We start from the raw sequence: 23,310 nt of genomic DNA, 5'->3' as shown, positions 1-23,310 counted from the left end.
CTTGGCACCTCTCTAGCTGGATGTAATCCATCTGGAGGACCTCAAAGGGATGGTCGGGGATCCCAAACCCTCCCCGGGGTACTACAGTTCCTTTCCCGGGGTTGTGTTGTAAGCAGATAAGGCACTGTTGGACCAGGCGTTTGGCTGAGTCGGGGATCTTGCCGTTATGCCAGACTTTGGAAATGAGTTCGATCATGGGGGCAGAACCTATGTGTGCAGGGGAATGTGCCATTGTCAGTATGGGGATCAAGTATGCATCAGGCAGCAACCATTTGTTTGTGTCCTTTGTCCGCCAGCAGCCTTCATCGTCCCTTAGACCCACCCGTGCCCACTCAGTCAGTTCGTGTGATGTGCTGGTCCATTGGATATCCCTGATCGTTTCCCTAGCGTTGGTCCATTTTTCTGCTTGTGACCTGGTCACATACATGCGTGTCGTGGCCCTATTCTCAGCTGTGGTTCGGGCAGTGATGTCGGCTAGTGCGTTTCCCTGTCCAACTAAATCTGTCACCTTCTTGTGTGCCTGGCATTTAATTACTGCTAATCGTTTGGGGAGGAGAACTGCTTCAATCAGGGCGGAGACTAGATCTCCGTGAAGGATGGGTGTACCATGGGACGTCAGGAATCCCCTTTCCCTCCACAGGAGCCCAAAATGATGAACTACCCCGAAGGCGTACTGGCTGTCTGTGTAAATGTTTGCCGTGGTTCCTTCTGCTATGATACATGCTCGTGTGAGGGCAATTAGTTCTGCTGCCTGTGCGGATCGTTGTGTGATGCAAGCTGTTTCAACTATTGTTCGAGCAGTCGTTACCGCATAGGCAGCAGAAGTGGTGCCGTCTGGGAGTTTGATGCAAGAGCCGTCTACCCATAGTTCTCCGTCAGGATCTGTGAAAGCAATGTCTCGGAGGTCAATTCTATTCCTAGTCTGCTCGTCCGTGAGGGTCACACAGTCGTGTATAGGGGGCACATCGGGGTCATTTTCGGGCAAGGGTAACAGTGTAGCAGGATTCAATGTCGTGCATCTCTTCAGGGTGATGTGGGGCGCAAGTAAAGTTAATTCGTATCCTGTCAGTCGTGCACTAGTCAGGTGTTGAGTCTTGGTCTGGTTCAAAAGTGTGTCAACTGCATGGGGTACTAATACTGTGAGAGAGTTCGAAAGTACAATTCCCTCACTCTGTCGGATAGAGACAGCAGCAGCGGCTACTGCTCGAAGGCAGGCTGGTAGAGCTCTGGCGACTGGATCAAGAGTGGCAGAGAAGTAGGCACAAGGGCGCTGCTTGGCGCCGATGGGCTGGGTTAGAACAGACAATGCGCATCCCTCCCTTTCGTGAGTGTAGAGGGAGAAGGGCTTGGAGTAATCTGGTGTCCCTAGAATGGGTGCCGAGCAAAGGGCATCTCGCAACTCCTTAAAGGATGCTTGGCATTCGGGAGTCCACAGGAGTGGAAACGGAACATCTTTGGCCAACAGGGAAAGTAGGGGTTTTATAATGAGACTGAAATTTGGTAGCCATTGTCGGCAGAAAGAAGTGAGGCCTACTAATGAACGGACTTGCTTCTGTGTTTTTGGAATAGGGGTGTCTAAGATGGTTTGGATTCGGTCGGGTGTAAGTTTTCTCCCCTCTTTGGACAGGAGATGACCTAGGTATGTTACTTGGGGCTGACAGAACTGCAGTTTCTTTTTGGAGACTTTGTGGCCATTCTCCGCGAGAAAGTGCAAGAGTTGGATGGTGGCCGTGATTGCAAGTGGAGTGGTGTCGGCCGCCAAAAGGATATCATCGACATATTGGATCAACACCACTCCATCTGGTAGCTGGATGGCGTCCAGCTGCCTTTTTAGGGCCTGGCTGTAAACGCTGGGACTTTCAGTGTAGCCCTGGGGAGCTCTACAAAATCGGTATGAACGGTTTTTTAAAGTGAAGCCGAAGAGATAACGGCTGTCTGGATGGATGGGGATAGAGAAAAATGCATTCTTGAGATCAATAACGGTGAAGGTGGTGGCAGTGGACGGGATGAGAGTCAGGATGGTGGCGATGTCTGAGACTACGGGGTACTGTGGCACCACCACTTTGTTGACTTCTCGCAGGTCGATGATGAAGCGGTACGCTTTCTCATCCCCCTCACCTTGCTTCTTAACAATGGGTAGGATAGGACTATTGCAGACATTGCTAACCACTTTCTCTACCACTCCTGCATCTACCAAGGACTGAATAATCGCTACCAATGCCTTCTCGCCTTCGGGCGATATTCGGTACTGTGGGAGTTTCGGGAGTATCGCATCTGGTCGAACAGTTATGTGTACAGGATCGATCATCATTCGTCCTACATCCGAGTCGTTTCTGGCCCATAGGTACGGGGGTAGGGTATCGAGCAAGGATAGGTCAGCATCTGTTACGGAGCACATATGCCGTGCAGGGTAGGGTCTGGACATGCTTGGGTTATCGTACAGAATGACTCGGACTCCATCTGGGGAACACCTAATAGTAGCTCGGAAATGTTTCAGTAAGTCAATACCCATAATGGCGTCAGGGGAGTTGGAGGAGAGCAGAAACGTCGTGTCAGTGGGATTGTTTCCTAGGTCAAAGGAGATAGGTACAGACAGGGGGTTAGTGGAGGGCGTCCCATCGAAACCTATCGAGGTAATGTGTGAGCCAGACAAGGGTGCCCTTGGAATCAGTCGTTTTGATAATACACTACGTGTCGCTCCGGTGTCTACCAAAAATGGAGACTTTGTACCCAGGACCTTAGCAGTGACATAAGGACCTTGCTGGTCTACACAGAGCTCGACTGGATCCCTCCCTTGCCCCTGGCAGTCCTATGCAGAGTCGTGATCATTGTAGCCATCGGACTGTTGGTACTGATTCTGTCGGGGGCGGTCAAATGTGTTTGGTCTACCAGATCGGTCATTGGTGGTGTCGTGGGTCTGTCCTCGTCCCTGCCCTCCAGTTTTGGGGCCATTTGCCACGTCCCTTGTCTCTTTATTCTTAATCAGTTCCCAAAGGGCTGGGCATTGAGACTTCCAATGTCCAAATTCTTTACAAAATGCACATTGGTTCTCATCAAGGTCGGTTCGTGGAGCGCCAGGGGCGGGGTTGCGATCTTTATGGGTCGAACTCCTAGCGGCATTTGACTGGTAGTTCCCCCTATACCGTTCCCTCCCTGTGGTCACTCCCTGTAGTTGTGCAATCATTACTCGTTCCTTTAGGTCCTTTTTCTTTTTCTCAGTTGCCCTTTCGTTCTCATTCTTTTGGTGTTCGTAATACTGAGCCATCTGAAGGATAGCTGCAGGTTTAGAGGCTCCCCAACTACTTTCGCTAGTCTGTAACTTTTGGGAGACCTCTTGCGATAGCCCCTTTACATAGTTCTGCACGAATAGGTGTTGTCCGGTTGCGGTGGTCATGTCTTGGCCACTGTAGTCGGAGAACACTGTTTCAAATCGTGAGAAGTATTCTGATACGTCCTCCTGAGGTTTCTGGCGGCAGGCCGTGACTATCGACCAGTCTACCTTCTTTTCTGGGATCAACGTTTTTAGCTTCTGCACTATTTTGTCGGGGAGTTCCAGTATGTCTTTTACAGGTTTCTTTCCGGGCTCTCGCTGCCTATCTAGTTCATCGAGTTTTGTCCAGGTGTGTCCGAACAGATCTGTGTGGTCGGCTCTCCGAATTTGCTTCCACACATCAGCCGGCAGACACAACCCGAAAAACAAATCCATGTCCGCTAGAGTCATTATGGTTGAGCCCAAGGCTGTGCCTAATTCGGTATAGAATGCTGTAGGGTTTTTTCTTAAATCGGGCAGGGTTTGTCTAAAAGTTGAAATATCTTGCCGATCCCATGGTTGATAGACCCAGTTGTACACAACCCTCCCTTTGGCATCTGCATGGTTGATATCATCGTTTGTTCCCTGACCTCTTGGGGGAACCCAATAGGGGGCGGCTTCTCTGATAGGCATCATAGTGTTGGCTGCTCCTAATGAGGGCTCAATCGTCTCATGGACTGTGAGCTTGACTTCTGGTTTCTGTTCCGCGAGGTGGCGGAAGACCTCAAGCGTTTGCATGAAGAGGTCCGTCATATCGCTTTCAGCCCCATCTCCGACATCAATCTTTCTATATAGAGTCGTCAATTTAGCAGGACCTTTAGTCTGGTACCTATCCTCATATGCGTTCAGAGTGTGGTAGCTGAACCGTAAAATAAAATGCCGTCTGTGACTACCGGCATGTGAGTTGTGCATATTCATCGTATATTCTTCACTCTCCTTCCGTTCTACCAGGGTTTTTGCTATCTGGTCGATTCCATCCCGCTCATCTTTGCTCAACCTATTTGGTCTGGCTGTTAACTGTTTGCCAGTCTCAAGTTCATCTGGTGTTGTTACCAATGTGGCTGGTGCGAAGGCCGTAAGAGTCGGGGCACTAGCGCTAGGGTTACCCTCGACTGCACTCTGGACTGGTGAGTGTTGTGCTAGAGGCTGGCAGGGAGCATAAGGAGGAGGCATGTAGATCATTGGAGGACCGAGCAGTAACTCGTCATTTGCCCGTTGTTTAGAGGGCACCTCCGGGTAGAGCGTAGGGGTGGTCCTGACAGGGCATTGACCTGTCAGTCCTGATTCTTGCGTTTGTTTAACTTCCTCCCTTCTTCTTATTTCTTCATCTAGTTCTTTTGCGGCCAGATGGGCTGCTTTCCGGAATTCTTTCACTGTTTTTGCTTCCTCTCTTTTCCTGCGGTGCTCTGCTTCTTTGTGCCACATGCCGATACTATCGAGCATAGTGGGCGTTGCCTTATTTATTTTTACAGCTGCTTCTAGTGTTTTTATTTTATTTTCATCAAAAGAACCTATCAGTGGCCACTGGTTTTCAGGATCCTTTTTTGTATATTTATGCCATAACTTACTATAAGCTATAGCGACTAGTCCTTGCTTAGTAAACATGTCCTTATTAGGGGTGCCCTCCAGTGGAGCTGGATGGTTCATCTCTAATAAGCGGTCCGGGTTGACCCAACTATGAACCAATGGGGAGAAGATAGGCATGACGGATTACCATGGGGGGGCAAAAGCCTGCACTACCTATCTTTTCACTATTTGCAAAGACTGGACAGAATATTCTATTCTACACTATTTGCAAACAGAGAATACCTCCCGAAAGACCCAATTCCAAACAGTCAATGTTTGGTCAAACAATCAATCAATGAGGAACATAATAGGTACGACGTGTTAAAGGTTTGCGTTACCTACCCTTCACTCTCTGCAAAGGGAGAGAGAATATTCCTATTCTTCCCCGTTTGTAGGCAGAGAAGATCCCTAAGAGAACCAACTTCGAACAATTCAATGCTCGATTCAATCAATCAATCAATGGGGAGAAAAAAAGAATAGGCACGACGTGTTAAAGTTTTGCGTTGCCTACCCTCCACTATCTGCAAAGACTAAACAGAGTATGGCGATTCTGTGTTTGTTTGCAGATAGAGAATTTCTCAGAAGCGGTCAATAAGTAATACTAGTATTTTCAAACAATCAATCAATCAATTTCGCAATTTTGTCGTGTGTCACGACCTTACCCGGACCGCATGGACAGTTTCTCGTCTTCCGCTTCCAGCGCCCGATCGTCCTCTACTCTCTGTTGCTATCGCGGCACTCCTGGTGGTTCCCAGTCAGGACCGTAGATCACTCGGGAGAGGTCTGCTCGGAATCAGTGAAGTTCAGATGATCGGCTGTCAGACGAGGGTCTATCGGACAGGAGCTCTTCCGATCGTTGCAGTCGTTCACTCTGTCGTCGGGACCTCTCCCACTGGATCCACGTGTCGCTGATGGGCCCCGCGTTTGGGACGCCAATTGATAAAGATCAATTTAAAATGGTCAGGCTATTTCAGAAGATGTTTCCTTAGTAAAATTTGCCCGGCGTAAACGCCTCTAATACCATACGAAGTTATCCAATAAAGAGGCAGGCGCTGGAGACAGGAAGACAGGAAACAAGTTTATTCCGATGGATCAGAACACATCAGATCAGACAGCAAGGTATCGTCTCGAGGTGCTCTCTCAACTTCTCTGAGAGCTGGTCTTTTATACACTGGTTTTAGACATGTGAACATCCTTTATTACAACAGGGACATTGTAGAGCATGAGAATGACATCCCCGGCACCCCCCCCCATTCCGGCCCGTTCCAACACATGACAACAGTAGAGGCTCTTTCCCCCTCATGTGGTCGGGAGGGGGCTATCATGCAGCTCAGTGTTCTGCCGATTCCTTTGGAATGTGCGCCTGATCGAATCTCGGGGATGGGGAGGTTGTGATCAATAGTGGCCTCTTTCAGGAGAGGCGAGTGCATACAGTAATGGGCAATAAACTGTATCCTTGGGCTAAAGGATGACCAGCGGTCCGTGCTGACGTTTAGGCTCAGAGGAAGGGGTCATCAAAGGAGGGGTATTCATGGGGGGACAGGAGGTGTTGGTCAGGCGCGGGGTGCGATTCTCTGGGACAGAATCATGGGAGGGGAGGGCTCATGACTTGTGCATGAGAGAGCGGGGGCAGTCAGGGTGCATGGGGGACGCTTGCAGGGTCAGGGAAGTGCGCTGATGAGCGATCGTGAACAGGGAGACCATGGTACCTAAAATGGCTGTCGTGTATGCTCGTACGTGGGTCTGCAAGATGGCGTAGATGATGTTCAATACACGAACTAAAATTTCACAAGAGTACAAATCATTGTCCTCTAAATCTTCACACAGAAAAGCACACATTTTCTCAAAAACGTATCTCTGCCTTGATGCTTCCCACTGATGGAAGACATCCATAACAGATTCTAGATCATATTTCATCGGGTCAGTCATCCATCTATGTGCCAAATGATTTAACGTTTCTTTCTCCCTAGAATCAGGCTGTTGACTACGCAACTGTTTATGCTCAGAGACAGGAGCCGGACTTGCGGCTCCAAAGAAAGGATATAAAATACTAGTAACAGTACTAGCCACTCTCTGACGAACAGAAGGAGAAGTCGATGAAAAGACAAGCGGAAAAGCAGGGTGAGGCAAGGCAGATGCAGTGTCAGGAGGAGTACCAGGAGTGGTAGTCGTTATAGTAGTTAAAGTTGTAGGAAGTAAAGGCAGAGCAGATGTCAAAGTCGGTGGCCCTTGAGGAGGCTGCACCGAAGGAGCAGGAGCCAACTAGAGAACAGCTGGTGGGTGCTGTAGAGGAGCAGGAGGCAATGCAACCACGGGTTGCGCAACTAAAGGTTGCGGAGGTGCTGTAGCATTCTGCGCATAAGGGGGTGGCAAACTTAACAAATGCGACATTAGGGGATCTTTTTCAAGGTCTTTTGCTGCATCTTGCTGAAGAGGCGGCAAAACTGGATAGCATTTATCAATAACCATTTTACGTTGCCTGTGCAACTGCTCACTCATCTGTTCTTCTTCATTATCTTTAAACTGCATAGCAGCTTGCATTATCGAAATACCCCTTTCTCTCTTATTTTTCTTCGCTAATTTAATTTCCTTCTGTTTGGCTTCCTTACGCCATAGGCGGAAAGAGTCAAACATCGCAGGCCGGGCTTTCTTCTAGAAAAGTTTAACTTCTAGATTATCTAAAACCTCCGTGTCAAAGCTACCATATTGGGGCCATTTTAAAACACCATCTTTTCTGGTGTAGCGGATCCACACTTCATTATATGTGATGGGGCCTACTCCATGTTTCACATACAATTCATAAGTTGGAGTTCCAATCGGAGGAACCGGACACGAGTCCTCCAATCGGGAATCCCTATTACTACAACCAAGACAAAACAAATTTCCAAGTCTGCTAAGACCAGGCCTCTTCGCTCACTAGTCTAGCTTCAAACTTCAAAGGATTATCGATTACGATATTCTCGTGAATACACAAGTCCTTCGGCTTTGGTACTTGCAAGTTCCAAATCAAAAGATCCCAAGGGATACCAAACTAAGAACCAACTAAGGACCGGGAGACGCTCCACTTATACTTAACTGAGATATCGATGACGTCACCAGAAGACTCGTCTATCGTTTCGCTCTACCAAACATCAAGGGTCCAAATCAGGGCGATAGCCAGGGCAGCAGTCCTTCGTAGCCGTCGGGAAGCGGGGAACCTCGCAGCAAAGACTTTCGGACCACGTCGACATGCAGGGGTCGATGAAGTGGCGGCCTTCCTCCAGAATTTTCACACGAAGCTCCTCACGAACCTCTGGCTTGGACCGGTACCGTTGGTATCGCCCCACGTTGGGCGCCAGCTGAGGTACTGGGTTTTTCAGAACTGGTACCGAACCGGTAACCCAGTGGTGTCAGGGTACACCCTAAGACCTCGAGTACTTTCCTGATTCAGACACAGAAACTCAGAGTCTTCTAGGTGAAGTCAAAGATCGAATTTATTGGCTGCAACCAAGTAACAGGCGTCCTAGAAGTACAACAGCACGGTGTGTATATTCTCAGGAGACTGCTCAAACTTACAAAGCCAGGCTTCTCTTTTTATACAAAATATTATGCTTCAGGCAAACTGTCTTAAATTTACAGTAGGCCATTCACATATTTTCACTACAAAGAAAAAGCAGAGTCATGATGACAATCCCACATTTCAGTTCGTCCAGCCCATAACAAATTACCCGGCAAGGCCCAACATTTTCATCAGATATCGGTGGACCCCAATAAAAACGGGCACCTCCTCCTCGTAAAGCAAGTGAGAGAAAAGAGCAGGGACAGGTGTGAGCAAGATTAGGCAGGGTGTGTGTGCGATGAAAAGGGTTTAGGGCATGTTGTGCCTTGATGTTATCTCGTTCAGCCACTGGGAGAGGAACTGACCAAACAGGTTCGGCCTGGGGCAAACGTTTCAGCTTGCCCAGGTCAGAAAGAAGTCAATTAAGGTGTATGTGTCCTTAGGAATCGAATTTAGCTGTATTATAAGCCTATGTGAGGGCAACCCACAAAATGGCTGCCGTACACAAAATGGAAGCCAAGGGTTCCGAACGAAAATGACGATTTCGAGGTGAAATCGTTACTGGAATATGACGAAAATGCTTGTACATAGTGTACTAGCCATTTTCGGTCTTTTGATACCAAAATCGTCATACTACGACGAAGTTTTATTCACGAGTCCAGAATTTTCAGAACTACATAAGCTGAATCAGCCTAAATCTCTGGGTAATTGCCGCTGCGCGTGGGGACATTAGCGCCGCCTGGCAGTCTTCGTCCTCTATGGGTCCTATGTCACATTGCCACCTCTCCCTAAGCTTCGGGAAGTCATCTGGCAGGTTATTACTCAGCTTCTTGTATGTCAAAGATATAGCCTTTGAGTCGAGCGGCCCTTCAAGCAAAGAGTCCTCTAGGGGTGACGACTCCGATATGTCTTTTGGAGATGGGAACGCTGTCTGCAGCGCATGCCTAATTTGCATGTACCTGTACAATTCCCCCTGTGTCAGCTAATACTGATTCTGGAGCTCAGTAAAGGTCAATATTGCCCTCTTTTTAACCAAATCCCCCACTGTAGACACCCTGATAAGATCCCATTTATCAAATCCGGGCAGGTAGCCCAGCATTCCCAGTTTTGGAGTGAACCACAGTGGTGTGGCTAGTGAGAGAGAGCCTGTCCACCCCAGCCGAGAGGTAACTATTCGCCAGATTTCTAGTGTGTGTTTGGTCGGTCCACAGAACTTCCCTTATGCTTCCTGCCTGTGGCGTACAAGGCCCCCAGGTATCCCGAGCGTTCAGGCTGGTATCTATCGAGAGAAGTCCACTATGTCTTGTTTGGGAGGTAACTTCCACCCCTCCTTCACCAAACACAAGGGACCTCTACCTGGATGCCCAAACAGAAGTTCAAAAGGGCTGTAGTCAACACCCTTCTGAGGGACCTCTCTGTAGGCAGAGAGAAGGCAGGGCAGAAGGTCATCCCATTTTTGCCTAAGCTTTTCTGGGAGGACCATGATCATACCCTATAGGGTTTTATTGAATCACTCAGCTAACCCATTGCATTGAGGATGATAGGGTGTGGTGAACTTGTAATTCACTCCACACTCCTTCCACATTGCAGTGATGTAACTTGACAGGAAGTTTGTACCTCTGTCAGTTAAAGCCTCCTTAGGGAAACCCACTCTGGCAAAAATTCCCAAGAGGGCCCTGGCCACCACAGGAGCTGTGGTGGTTCTAAGTGGAATGGCTTCTGGGTACCTAGTGGCATGGTACGCCACAACTAGTATGTAGCTGTGCCCAGATGCTGTAGTAGGGTTCATGGGACCAATTAAGTCAATCCCCACCTTCTCAAAGAGAACCCTCACAACGGGAAATGGTATCAGGGGGGCATTTGTTGTGCCACCTGCCTTACCACTGGCTTGGCAAGTGGCACAGGAGGAACAAAACTCCTTGGGGTCCTCAGACATGAGGCCAGTGAAAGTGAGGGACACGCCTGTCCCAAGTTTTACTTTGGCCTAAGTGTCCTGCCAGGGGAATATCATGTGCTAGGGTGAGTAGGAAGCTCCTCAACTTCAGAGGTGTAACCAACCTCCTGGTAGCACCAGACTTGGGGTCTCTACCCTCTGAATAAAGGAGTCCCTCATCCCAGTATATCCTATGAGACCCGCTGACAGTAGCAGCAGCTTGCTGTCTGAGGGTTTCAAGAGAGGATGTGACACAAGGGATTGTACAGAGTTCCCCTAGTAAAGGTCTATAAACGAGTCTCGCTCTCAGTGAAGGTGGTGGAGAGGAGGGAGCCAAAGGGTCCCTTTTCGGAACTAAGAAACCTCATACAACTGCAAGGCTGGATGACATATTTCGTTCAGCCCTTTGTGATGTTGTTTGCATCATCGGCTTCCTGCTCCTGCGTCAAGCCGGCGCTGCAATGCCTGACGGGTAACACTATGTGTTACTCTCTGTCGGAGTTCTTTTGTTCCTTGCCGTGATGTTTTGGTCTGTGAGGTACAAAAAATAGGTGAAGTAGTGAGCGGAATGTGGGTTAAAATAAGTTAGGTAGTCCACTAAGAACACTTTAATGGTGTGGCTAGCTACTTGTTTAAAAAGTGAAAAGAGGGGTATAGAGGACCAAGGTAACCATTAGTACGGCCTCATTTCAACCCTCCAACATGGTCAACATGTTTCATGCCCACAGGGGGCAATTCTTCAGGACCAAAAATTGTGCTCATATACTTAAAAAGTACCCTTGGGGAGACCTCAAGAGTACGGTTAATACAACCTTGTTAGGTCAATGCCCGGAGTTCAGCCAAAAAAGTACTGTCACACCGTCGGACCAAACTCAAGGTTGTCTCTATCTGCGCGACTGGTTCCAGTGGGGCGTGTGCTAGAGGGGTTGACCTTAGCCACAGCGGGACAATGCCGATAGGAACCTACCCCCACTCGCAGCGGCGTGTGGTGAAAACGCGAACCAGTGAAAAAAAAAGGTTTCAAGAGAGGGGCAGATTTGCTGCTCCAAACTCCAAAGTCTTCCCTAGAAGGGCCCCCTGTCTCCAAGAACTCAAACTCATCTGGGACGGTTCCTTCACAGGGACTGAGATCATCTCCCTCAAGAGACTGATCCTCACTCTGAGTCTGGGGAGGACAGTACAGCTTTACCTCTCTTGCTCCTTCTCTTGGAAGGCACCTGGTCCATTATTCCAGCATCCAGGGCCTATTCAGTGGATGTCAGTTTGGCTTGTGACCTAGTCACAGCAAACACATCTGCATAGATCCCCAACATTGCTGCATGAGTCCTAAATTCTTCAGCCCAGGCTGAAGTTTTCAAATCATTGCCCAACAAATAATCTACAGATAGGTCTGAACTTACCAAAACCTTCTTAGGGCCAGTTACCCCTCCCAATGCGGCCGATCACAAGAAAGTTTGTCTTCCACTCTGCATCTGCCCAGTTTTAATTTTAACTGATGATCGCTGGAAACTTGCCCATCAAGTATGGATCAATCAAGGGATACGCACAATTCAGACAGCTGTAGATTTGTTGCTAAAGGATCCTCATCCTCAAGCCATCTGCGGCCTGATTACATTTTTTAGCAAAGTTGACAAAATGCTAAGAGCCGTCGCTCCACCCGACTTTTCTGGAATCTAAAATGTATTTATCAGATCCCTTTGTATTAGAACGTATCAATGCACGAAGCACTGTCCTACTCGTAATAACGTGTGCCCACTAAAAGTGCAATTCATCATCTGAAGCTCTAAATGTGTTCTCAGGTCTTTATGTTAGAAACCAAGGAAAGATCAGGGTAAAACTGTTTCTATACAGAACGTCCTCACGGGTCATCGCACCGGCACTTTAAACTTAAACTGTCCCAATAATGGAAGAAATGGTTGTGTTTCCAAATGCACGAAATTACCCGCAGCTCATCTTACTACAGTGACTCAAAACGTTTGGGGTAACACATTGACTGAAGTCTGTCTGAACTTTTTTTAATAATGATGAAGCTGTCATTTCAATGGACTCATAATTATGCCAAGGCAGCGTTTACTACCTTTTTATTTATTAATCACTGCCTTGCACGAAACATTTGTAACTTGCATTTTATTATTCATCTGAATATTTTATAACTACCTGGCCACTAGACCTAAGTTGCTCGCTTCCTTTCCCACTTTAAATGTATTACAAATATTTTTTGTAACGGTTTTTATCAAACTTGCAATGGCTTTTGTTAGCTGCGCATGAATAAAATAAACTTGAAACTGCACATTATAAATGCTTTTAATTTGATAAAACCTTTATGATTTTCATTATATTTGTTATTCTTTATGGTTTTCATTATAATACTCGTTTTTCTTTCTTGTTCATTAAATTATGAAATGTTATTTGATTTAGAATTTACATACTAACCAGGTCGATTCAAGAGCCACAAAATACTATAGGGGATTAGCACGGTTACCTGCTCATCTGTCAGTAGCGCCTTACATTGAAGAGGAGAGGGCGCTGCATCAGTCATATAATCTAAAATAAAAGTTAAACGATGAAACTTTCTACGGCACGCTAGCCTTTAGCAAGCCTCTGTCCCTTCCCGGCGAATCTGCATCACCAACTGGACTCCTCTGCGTCACTGGGGCCGTTCCACCTGTCGGAAATGCTAGGGGGAGTTTCGCCCCCAATTACTCATCTTGCTACCAACCTGAACGCGTTTCAGTATGTTTCCCGCAAAAAAATTAAAGCAAAACCATTTCAATTCATATACCGTTTGGCAACACTGGGGTCGACGTTACAATAAAATACCGCTTTGTGCTTTACCTCGAGACTAAGATGAACTATCCTTAAACCGTTGTTAAGATAGTCATTAAGTATTGAAAGCCAACCAAAAATAGATACATAACCACAGTATAAAACTTGCGCCGAACGTCAGTGAGTGAGCTCTACACACCAACGAATACTTTTCTTATACTGCAGAAAGGCTGGACGCGTTTTCTTTACAAGTGTTGGTCTTCTCAGCAGCCTTCGAGCCGTTGGTCCCGGAAGAGACGATTATCGATCTGATAAAAGCTACGGTGTGTTTGGCGACTTTGCCGTTCAGTCTCGACCCGCTCTCGCCTGACTGGGTAGCCTGAGCCAATCAGCGGGAGTATTCAAATATTGCCACGCGCACCCGCTTCTTGTTGGGCGAGTGAGCGCTGGGAGGCGTGGCTTGTAAGTTCGCCCCCTGAAGGACGACCCCCCCTTGGTATAATAGTCGTGATTCGGTGGCGGTGCTCTCTAGGTGGCAGCAGTAACAGCACCATTCGACTCACCGCTTCTGCCACACTCCACCCTCAGCAACATGGTCGACGCGTTTATTGGCACCTGGAAGCTGGTGGAGACCGTGAACTTCGATGAGTACATGAAGGCTCTCGGTAAATGGCGCCTCGGGGGATAAATTGTCCGTCTCTTGGTGGGCTGCTCCTTTCTAGAATGCTCATATAGTAGCATGCGTGCAAGTTCCGCAGGCGGCGCTCCTATTGCTTTTTACGTTTAATTTAACGTGCGTTTCTTGGCACGCAAATCTCACGGTCTGCGCATGGTGACCTGAGGTATAATTTCCACACTCGTCCAGCTGCAGCCACTGCAATTCTTAACTTTCAAACCCAATGGAATGCACAATTCTTGGCCGCACATCGCGTCATAAACTCCTAGGGTGTGTATATTCTGTCCAGCGAGTGACAGGGGCTACCCATGTAGTCAACGGGTGAGACCGCATAATCTGGGAACAGGCCTGGCGCCTCTTTTCCTTCGTATTCAGGCTGCTGCCCCCATTCCCAAGCCGCTCCCGCCTGTGCGTGAAGTCGATACATTGACCCAGTATCTGCCGGTCACAGCAGGCTTGCAGCTTTCCGAACAGCGGGAAGCTCTGCACGACGAGACACGATCTGAACCGTCGCTGAAGATGCACCGAGAAGACATTTCTACATGGCCACTGGAATTATGCGACTGAGGAGTTTTCCTGAAAATCATTGATTTAGTCGCATCTATCACATAGTCCATTAACTATTGCATACTCTGCATATGTAAACCAAAACATTGTTTCTAGGTAAAATGGATTCGAAAGTTATTAAAGCAAGCATTTGCAATGCTAAACGTCTCGCATCCACGCGAGTTTGAGCTATTGGCATTGTAAATGACAATGTCTTTTATTTATGTTTTGGGTTTTAAAACATAAACAAAAGGCATTTTCATTTACAATACTATTGGCTTAAACTCTCGCAAATGTTCCACCTATTGCATTGCAATAAAGGGCCTTCTTGACCACTTATTAGATTGTAAATATCAGAGGACGTTTTCAAAGTAGTGCTAAATAGTTCAGTGAAGAAGATGTGTAAGTGATGTTGCTCTGTGATTACACCCACCCTGCTCTTCAGGAGGAATAGAGGGGCGGGACTATTTCCTGCCCTCTCCGTGATTTGAATGTGCAGTGTGGCATTGCATAATGTCATTTCTATCCTTGGCCTAATAAAAAAAAAAACACTTCAGCTGTAGTAGGGTCCGGGCTTCACCTCCTGGTGCAGGGAGGGCTGTTCTTTATGGCAGACAGGCAGGGTGGTGTTGGCTGCAGCTCCAGCCTCGTACAGTCCCCCTGCTATTACTAGTGAGTGAGAGGCGCTGAGGTGGTGGTATTGGTATTGGTGGTGGTGCTATTGGTATCGGTGGTGGTGGTGGTGGTGGTAGTGGTGTTGGTGGTTTTAGTGGTTGTATTGGTATTAGTGGTGGTGGTATTAGTGGTCGTATTGGTAGTGGTATTGGTATTATTGGTGGTGGGGGCTGTGGTATTGGTGGTGATGATATTGATATTGGTGGAAGTGGTTCTGGAATTGGGATTGGTGGCGGGATTGGATTGGTGGTGGTGGTGTTATTGGTATTGGTGGCAGTGCTGGTGGTGGTATTAGGATTGGTGGTATTGGTGTCTTACCTCATGAGCACAGTGTTTAAATCGATTAAAGGAGGGTGGGGTATTCCACTCAAGTTTTCATCCTTCCGAGGTCGATAAAGTGAGTACCATTTAGTTGAGTAACAATAACTATTTGAAATTCAGCGCCAGAGGGTGAATGTGCATTTCATAAATACACATTGTATTATGTTCAACGATGGTCGATGTCCCACATACCTCCTGCCATGCTTCTCTTAGTAGGCAATCTACTCTCAACATTAAACATACCCTAGCTACTCTTGAAGATTGGACCTCCTTCCTGATCCACCACATATACCCTTTCCCATCCCCCCTTTGATCCACCTGCACTCCGAACGTGGGCGAACTGGCCAGCAATCTGCCTGAGCCTTCGCACACTGCCCCCTCGTGGTCGTCTCTGCTCTGTTCACTCTGTGTATGTTTTTTTTCCGCAGGAGTGGCCTTCCCCACCCGGCAGGTGGGAAATATGACCAAACCTTCCCAGATCATCAGCAAAATTGGCGACAGGGTGAAGATCCGCACCGAGAGCACGTTCAAAACAACGGAGATCATCTTCAGGCTGGGCGAGGAGTTCAACGAGACCACAATGGACGACAGGAAATGCAAGGTAAGGCCACTGCCCCACACCATTGACGTTAGGGTGACCATCCATCCGTAAATTTCAGGGACTGTCTGTAACTTGGACCTCACATCCGTTGTCCGCGAGGATCCCTTTTACGGACTCCTTTTGGCCATCACAGGGAGCAGCACTGCTCCCCTGTGAGAAGCCTTAGCCCCTTGATGCTGGCGCCTCACACTCGTCCTCGAGCACAAGAGCAGCCCCACCCGCCCATTGTCATTCTGTATGCCGGCTAATTGCCACATACAGAATGTCAATGGGGCAGTCTGGGCTTTTAAAGCATGGGGTGGCCTCCTCCTGCCTCAGTGCACAGCAAGGCATTCTGTTAGATAAAAGGTAAAACGCCCATGCTGCAATGTTAGAAAACAGTGGACATAAAGAAGCCTGTGAAACAAGTTAAAAAGAACAAGTTATTTTCTTTCACTATCTCATCATTTTAGAACTGAAGTAATTTCACTATTATATTCAACAAAGCCATGGTTACTGCTTTTTTATTTTAAGCAAATAACAACCATTGACAAAGCCAGTAGTCCTGGCATGTTGTTGGTGTACTGATACTTGCTGTATTATATATCTGGATGCAATGACAGAAACAACATAATACCAGTCGCGCAAAACACCATGCTAAGCACAGATTTTTAGCCTCGGTGTTTTAAACCACACCCTTAATTACATCGAACACCCCCTTTGAAGAGACCCCCCAGTTTTTTTTACGCCACTTAAAGCCCTGGAAACAACACCATGTCACAATCACCTCAACTCACCTTCTGGCACTGTGGTTCATGCATGACTCATGACTTCTAGTTTTCAGATTGCCTATGTGCAGGGGCATAGTGAACCCTCCCCCACCCCACCCCTTGCTTTAGGAAATACAGAAAGGTGAAGTTCTTGATGGGCTTCTTCTGTCTGCAACTTTGCAGACAAAGGCTCAGCTCATAATGTGAAAAGGTGGGTGAAATAAATAAGTGAAGGAATGTGTGAATGGCTAGATGGATTAGTGAATGAATGGATGAATGAAAGGGTGAATGGATAGAGAATGAACGAAATGATGGATGAGTGAATGAGTGGAAGTATGGATGAGAGAAAAGGTAAATAGATGTATGTATGTATGAGTGGAAGGATAGATGGATGGGTAAAAGGGTGTATAGGTGTGTGAAAGGATGGATGGGTGAGCGAATGGGTAGATGATCAGTGGGTGAATGGATGAGTGAAAGGATGGATGGATTGATGAATTGATAAGTGAAAGGGTGGATGGATGGATAAGTTACAGGGTGGATGTAAGGATTGATGAGTGAGTGAAAGGGTGTAGATGGACTAAAGGATGGATAGATGAGTGAAGAAGTTAAAGGGTGGATGGATGAGAGAACGGATGGATGAGTATAGGGTCAATGGATGGATTCATGAATGGATGAGTAGATGGGTGGGTGGAAGGATGGATGGAGAGAGAAAGGGAGGATGACTGACTAAAAGGGTGAATGGGTGGAAGAATAAGTGACTGGGTGGATGGATGAGTAAGTGAAAGGATGGCTGGATGGGTGAAAGGGTAAATGGCTGAATAGATGGATGGGTAGAAGAGTGGATGGATGACTGAAAGGGTGGGTGAATGAATAATGGATGGATGAGTGAAAGGATGGATGTAGGGAGGGATGAGTGAAATGATGGATGGACGGATAAATGGTGGATAGGTTTGCAATTGGTTGAATATGTTTGGATATAGATGGGCGCATAGATAAAAGGACAGAATGAATGGTGAAAGACTGAATGATATATAAAAGAAGGATTACACCTTGTAGTACCCATTATCTTAAGTAACATTTCCTATACATTGACTTTCACGTTTATGTGTGTCATTGTCTGTACATAATGTGTGTGTGATATAACACACTCTGACACCCTGCCCTACATACTTGGGTTGAGTAACACTATAAAAGAAATTAAATACACATGAGAGACGGTCTAAGTGAAGATGAGGGGCACCATTGGAGGGTGGTAGCAAGGCCGGACTGGCCAACCGGGCATCAGGTGTTTCCCTGTGAGGCTGGAAAGGGGGGGTGAGCGGTTTTGTTACTTGGGGCTGGCACTACAAAGTTCCTTGTATACCCAGTAGTTTTTAATCAGCAATAAAAGGGGCCTCGCTTATATTCAGGTGTGGTTCACCATCGTCTGGTGACTAATGTACCTGGTGGAGCGAGATGCCAGTTTTGAATCGTCTAAGGTAACAAGCAGTGGCCATACTGAAAAACTGAAGTGCACGATTGTCTCAACCTAACATAAACTTGTTTTGACTTGTACTTAAGTGGTACTATTGCGTGACCTCCTCTGACACGTCTGTAAAACTTACCTTTTGTCCCAAAGTTTTGTCCTGAATTTTGACCTTTTGTCCTGAATTTTTACACTCGCCGTCCTGAATTTGCACCCATGCCAGTTGGTCACCCGAATTGATATAGCTCCATTTGGTGCAGCAGATGCAGTGGCACAGTGGTCCGCAAAACACTGAGTAGTGCTGTATTTCACAGTTTAGACAGCGGCCAACGAGCCCATTTCCTTCATTGAAGTATGGTCCATGACACACTGGCTATGCCACTGCCCCAGACAAATAACACCTTTCCCTGTCTACTACATGTATAGTCCAGAGAAAACAGGTACAGGTGTATGCCATGAATTCAATTTAAGAAAAGGTTCCAAAAGTTCTCTTCCCGGGTAGTCGTTTCTCTTTTGTTGGAAGGATGCTGTCTCGAGGTTTGCGATTTTAGTTTGTATACAGCGAGGAATACTCCAGACCAGGCTCTGAAGTCGCACAAACGCAAAACAATTACTTACTGAAAACCTACCTTTGAAAAAGCGTTTTTTCCCCTTAACTTTCCTTTGGGTAAAATCGTTACAACTCTTAAGGGGCTACCTATGTGTTGTAAGGGCTGTAAAAATGAAAGGACTGGGCGGAGCCATTTGGAATTGCCGCTCGAAATTCAGGACACGTGGCCCCCACTTGAACTGAGGGAGTGGGATCCTAGCGTACCACCACGATGAGAGATCTCGGCCCAGGAGCGGCAGAAATGAGTCACCCACGAGTTGGACCAATTAGGCTTACCACAAATGTGCTTTCTGGTGATAAAAAGAATGTTATCAAAGTACACAGCAATCTAAACAGTTTCTTGGCAAGCCAATAGGCCTAGGTTTAATATTCTAACATATGCTGAATTTGCATATTAGAGACACTTGGGAGGAAGCTGTCGGTTCTGACATAGAGGGCAATAGATGTAAAGTAGTTCTGCATGTAGCTAATTCCATGCAGATGCTTTACGAGGTGGCAGACAACCAATAGCATTAGGTGAAAGGTGTTTTGTTCCACAGGGTGAGCCAACAATTAGTGATTTCCTTTGTGGGAACCCTGCAATGCTGTCTTTTTAGTACCTTTGTAATCCGTTTTAACTAGAAACAATATTTGTTGTTAAAATCTGCAGAGTAGGCAATAAATCGATAATGGATTGAAACTCAAGCTACTGGATGAAAGGTGCTGGCCGAAAAAGGCCAGAGGTTGAAAAGCGTGGTCCCAAAGCCTGCTCTATTATACTGTTAGCTATAAGTCTTCTCCTCTCTGTCCCATACCTAAAAGCTATCTATCCCCATCTAGCTTACCTCCGTTCCTAAGTACCAATTTGTATTGTCCTTTCCCGCCATCTTGTGTTTTATTAGTAAGTAAAGTACCTGTTTGTCAGAGCATATAAGCTCCATTTTAGCCCCCGCCCCCTTTACCTGGTTCGTCCAATTAGAAAACAAAGCTTGAATGTGGCCTTACCGCCAGAGCTGCCAACTTTGGAGCTGGTGAACAAGGTTCGAGTCTGCGTCGGCTCCACATTCTGTGATTTTAGGCAGATCACTGAATCTCCCAATGTCTACAAAAAACGAATTGTGTTCTTGTGTAATGTACCTGGTGCTCATGTAAAGCGCGTCAATACCTTTAGGTCGAGTTTGCTCTATATAAATCTGCAAAAAAAAAGCTAACCATAGGGAAAAAGAGAAAGCCTGCCCAAGCACACACTCCCCAAACTGCCCCCTATATCCCACCTCCATGGCAAGTCACCCAGTCTGTTAACGGAGTTGCGATCTGGCTTCCCTCTCAAAGCCCGGGGGCGGAGGGAGGAGTCAGTAGCTGCCCTGACTCCCCAGAGTCTCGGTTCCTGAGACCCAACCACCAAAATAACCCTCGTGTTCTGGGGTAACACGGGGTATGGGGTTTCCGGGAACAGTAGAGAAGGCACAGTGAGAGTGGTGTGAGCATTGCATTTCTGAGACACTGCCAGTCACCAAGCCTTGATGGGAGGGTGATTGACATATGAAGTAAAAGGGGGAATGAACTGTGTCAGAATGAAGTTCCAACTTCCAGGGTAGCTTAAGTAGTATTTATTAAGATGGTAAGATCAAGAGTAGTACAGAGAGCCCCACCAGGAACAGCTTTCCTACTACTCAGCCCATACACCAACTGCCACCCTCATTCATCCAACATTCCACATCACCACACACTCAAACTTGCTGAGTAGCAAGTATAACACATCTCCCTTCTTTACAGTGAATACGAACACAATGCAATGGTCCATGGAAATGTACGCATCGGTAACCGGAACTTGCCTAGAAATAACATGATGATCAACTAAATAGGGCTGAAGATGACTAAAGGGCATACAAGATAAGAACAAAAGTAAAGAAAGCATATGACAAGTGGGCAAACAAGTTAACATAAAAAATGCGAAGAAAGTACAGAAAGATGAACACATTTCTTGAATAGTAAGATATGAGATCTTAAATGCCAATGCCCACCCATGAACTAAACATTAAATAGAGGCAACAAACTGGGGATGTTCTTTAAGAAAGCAAAAAGAGTCCACTGCCCCCCATCTTCCTCCTTTCAACATAAAAAAAACCACACACTCTACTACACCACGCACAACCAACCAAACCCCTTGTGCCACAAACATACTAGTAGGCCAGACTGACATGAAAAGAAACACACAGAGAACCAAACTCTAACGGTGCAATAGAGATCACCCCACAATGACAACAATTACACTAGCATGAGATACCAATCAACAACCACACAAAAAGGGGAAGGAATGCGCGAACATGCACCCAAACCGCTCACAACCATTACGCCAAAACAAGTGGGTGATATCTAGTCACCCACCAGCCACACAAAGGCGGTAGACGTGAGTTACCACTACCCAGTCAACTGAAACACCCCACCAACAGGGTGATCTACTTAAACCAATTCATACCCACAAAAATATTGGAAAACCAAAGGTTTAGCACCTAAAAGCCACCACACGCACAAACCACCAACCGTGAAGGATTCACATATATCCACCCACTACCACATCATGGTGGTTACACAGAGCTGATCTTGTCCCGGCTGGACTATGCGAATACACTTTTCACCGGTATTCCGGGCTACCGGCTGAAGAGGCTACAGGTGGTACAGAATACCGCGGCCAGACTATTATCGGTTCTGTCATCCAGGGCCTGTGTTCATCTCCAGCTGCGACTGTACCATTGGCTGCCTTTGGCTGCCAGGGTGAAATTTAAAATATTGATCATGGCCCACTGCGCGCTTCATGGACATGGCCCTCTTTATCTGCAGAAGTGCGTCTCTTTGTATGCTCCTACGCGTTCTTTGTGGACCTCGTCTCTTTTCCTGGCCCAGGTCCCTCATTTTAAGCATCAGAGGATAGGGGTAGCTCTTCCTCTGGTCCTGCGTACCATCCAGGATCCAGATATATTGAAGAAAAAACTGAAGACCCATTTGTTCATGTGGAGCCCTCTGCCTTACCCTATGCAGGGCTCGAAAAATCCACTCGACCGCTCGTATTTGCGACGTACATTTAATGAGGGTGAGCTATTTTTAGGTCCTACTTGCCCTTTCTGGCAAGTAGGAAGACAAACTAACTTTTGTCCTCTGTCACTGAAAATGGAGCAAATGTGTCAAGATAACAAGATTTAAAGGCATTTTTATGGCTCACAAAGTGATTGAGCAAGAAAGATGCCTTTAAATCTTGTTATCTTGTCACATTTGCTCCGCTTTCAGAGACGGAGGTCAAGTAAATTGCAGTTAGGCCGAGGAGATTTTTCAAGGTACTAGACCTGCAGGACTAGTACAATTTTTAGGATTTTTTGAGCCCTGCTATGGTTCCGCGCCGGGACACTCACAAGTAGCAGAGCGCGCAATAAATTCATATACATAACATTTCTGATAGATACATCTGCCATGTGGATTCCTCACCTTGTGAATATCCCCCTGCGTCAGCAACATTCGGAAATTCTTTTTGTAGCTTCGCGCCGACGTGGACTCGGACGTCACAGAGGCACGGCATCGCTCGCGACTCCGCTGACGTCACCGACGCCTACAATAGGCCCACGCCGGCGTGATGACATCAGTTCCCTTTTTTCCGTGTCGTCGACGCTAACGGTTTTCTGGGATCGTCTGTAGCCTTTACTGTAACTTTGTTACTTGCTAAATTTCTAGTCTCTTTATCTGCTCATTTTCAACATGACCTCGAAGAAGACCGGATTTAAAGCTTGCGGAGAATGTAACAAAATAATGTCCATTACAGATCCGCATGAGGCTGTTTGTGGTGTCTGAGCTCCGACCACGACGTCGAGGACTGCCAGTCCTGCAAGAAGATGACACCAAAGGCTCTCCGGGAGAGAGAAGCAAAACTTCTAGTTGCCAAGTTTAAAGAAGGAAAAGAAAAGAAGAAGTCAAGATCGCGAACTCGACGATCGAAGTCAAGATCTCGGTCGAGGTCGCGGTCGGATTCGTCCTCGACCCATGCTTCAAGATCTTCTAGAAAGAAGCCCGACATCGATCGAGGAAGAAGTCGGGTTCCAAGTCGAAGTCACAAGTGAAACTGGTCGAGAAGGTAATTTCTTCGGCTTCAGAGGATCACGATGTCGAGGTTGAGGCGTTGCATGCGAACTCACCGAGTTCACCGAAGCAGAAGACTGTTCCATCTCCGGACCCATCCCATCCTTCAGGTCGGGAGGATGAAGGTGAGGAGGAGGAGGTTGGTGAGGGTGGAGCTCAGATGCCCGAAGGTCGTACGACTCCGGTGCACCAGCGCGAAGAAGAAGTCAACGTCGTTTCGACTCCACGCCCTCAAGACAACCTGGGGGTTCATACCCAGCCTTCCCGGCTCCAGGTCAGGACCCTACGCATTTCCTGAATGCGATGTTCGGAATCTATTCAAGGGCTATGTATCCCTCTGGGGCTCCTACTGGTCCCATGGGTCCGATGGCATATGGTCTGGGTGTTCCTCAATTCTATGCACCTGCGCCCTTTATGCCGGCTCTGACGCCGCATTGGCATTATCCGACT

General features: G+C 47.1%; 1 protein-coding gene across 1 annotated transcript in view; it reads left to right on the top strand.

Moving 5' to 3' along the window:
- Nucleotides 1-13,630: 13,630 nt before the first annotated feature.
- Nucleotides 13,631-23,310, top strand: part of LOC144763134 (fatty acid-binding protein, brain-like) — an 80,494-nt gene continuing 70,814 nt past the window's right edge. The window contains exons 1-2 of the mRNA XM_078648456.1: nucleotides 13,631-13,778; nucleotides 15,760-15,932. Of these exons, the coding sequence (XP_078504582.1) occupies nucleotides 13,706-13,778; nucleotides 15,760-15,932 (246 nt within the window). The 5' untranslated portion in view covers nucleotides 13,631-13,705. The remainder of the gene's footprint in view (nucleotides 13,779-15,759; nucleotides 15,933-23,310) is intronic.

This window comes from Lissotriton helveticus, chromosome 6 (genome assembly GCF_964261635.1).
Source record: "Lissotriton helveticus chromosome 6, aLisHel1.1, whole genome shotgun sequence".
NCBI classification, from domain to species: domain Eukaryota; kingdom Metazoa; phylum Chordata; class Amphibia; order Caudata; family Salamandridae; genus Lissotriton; species Lissotriton helveticus.
The sequence above is the reverse complement of the archived record's forward strand: the minus strand, read 5'-3'. Positions and strand labels throughout refer to the sequence as shown.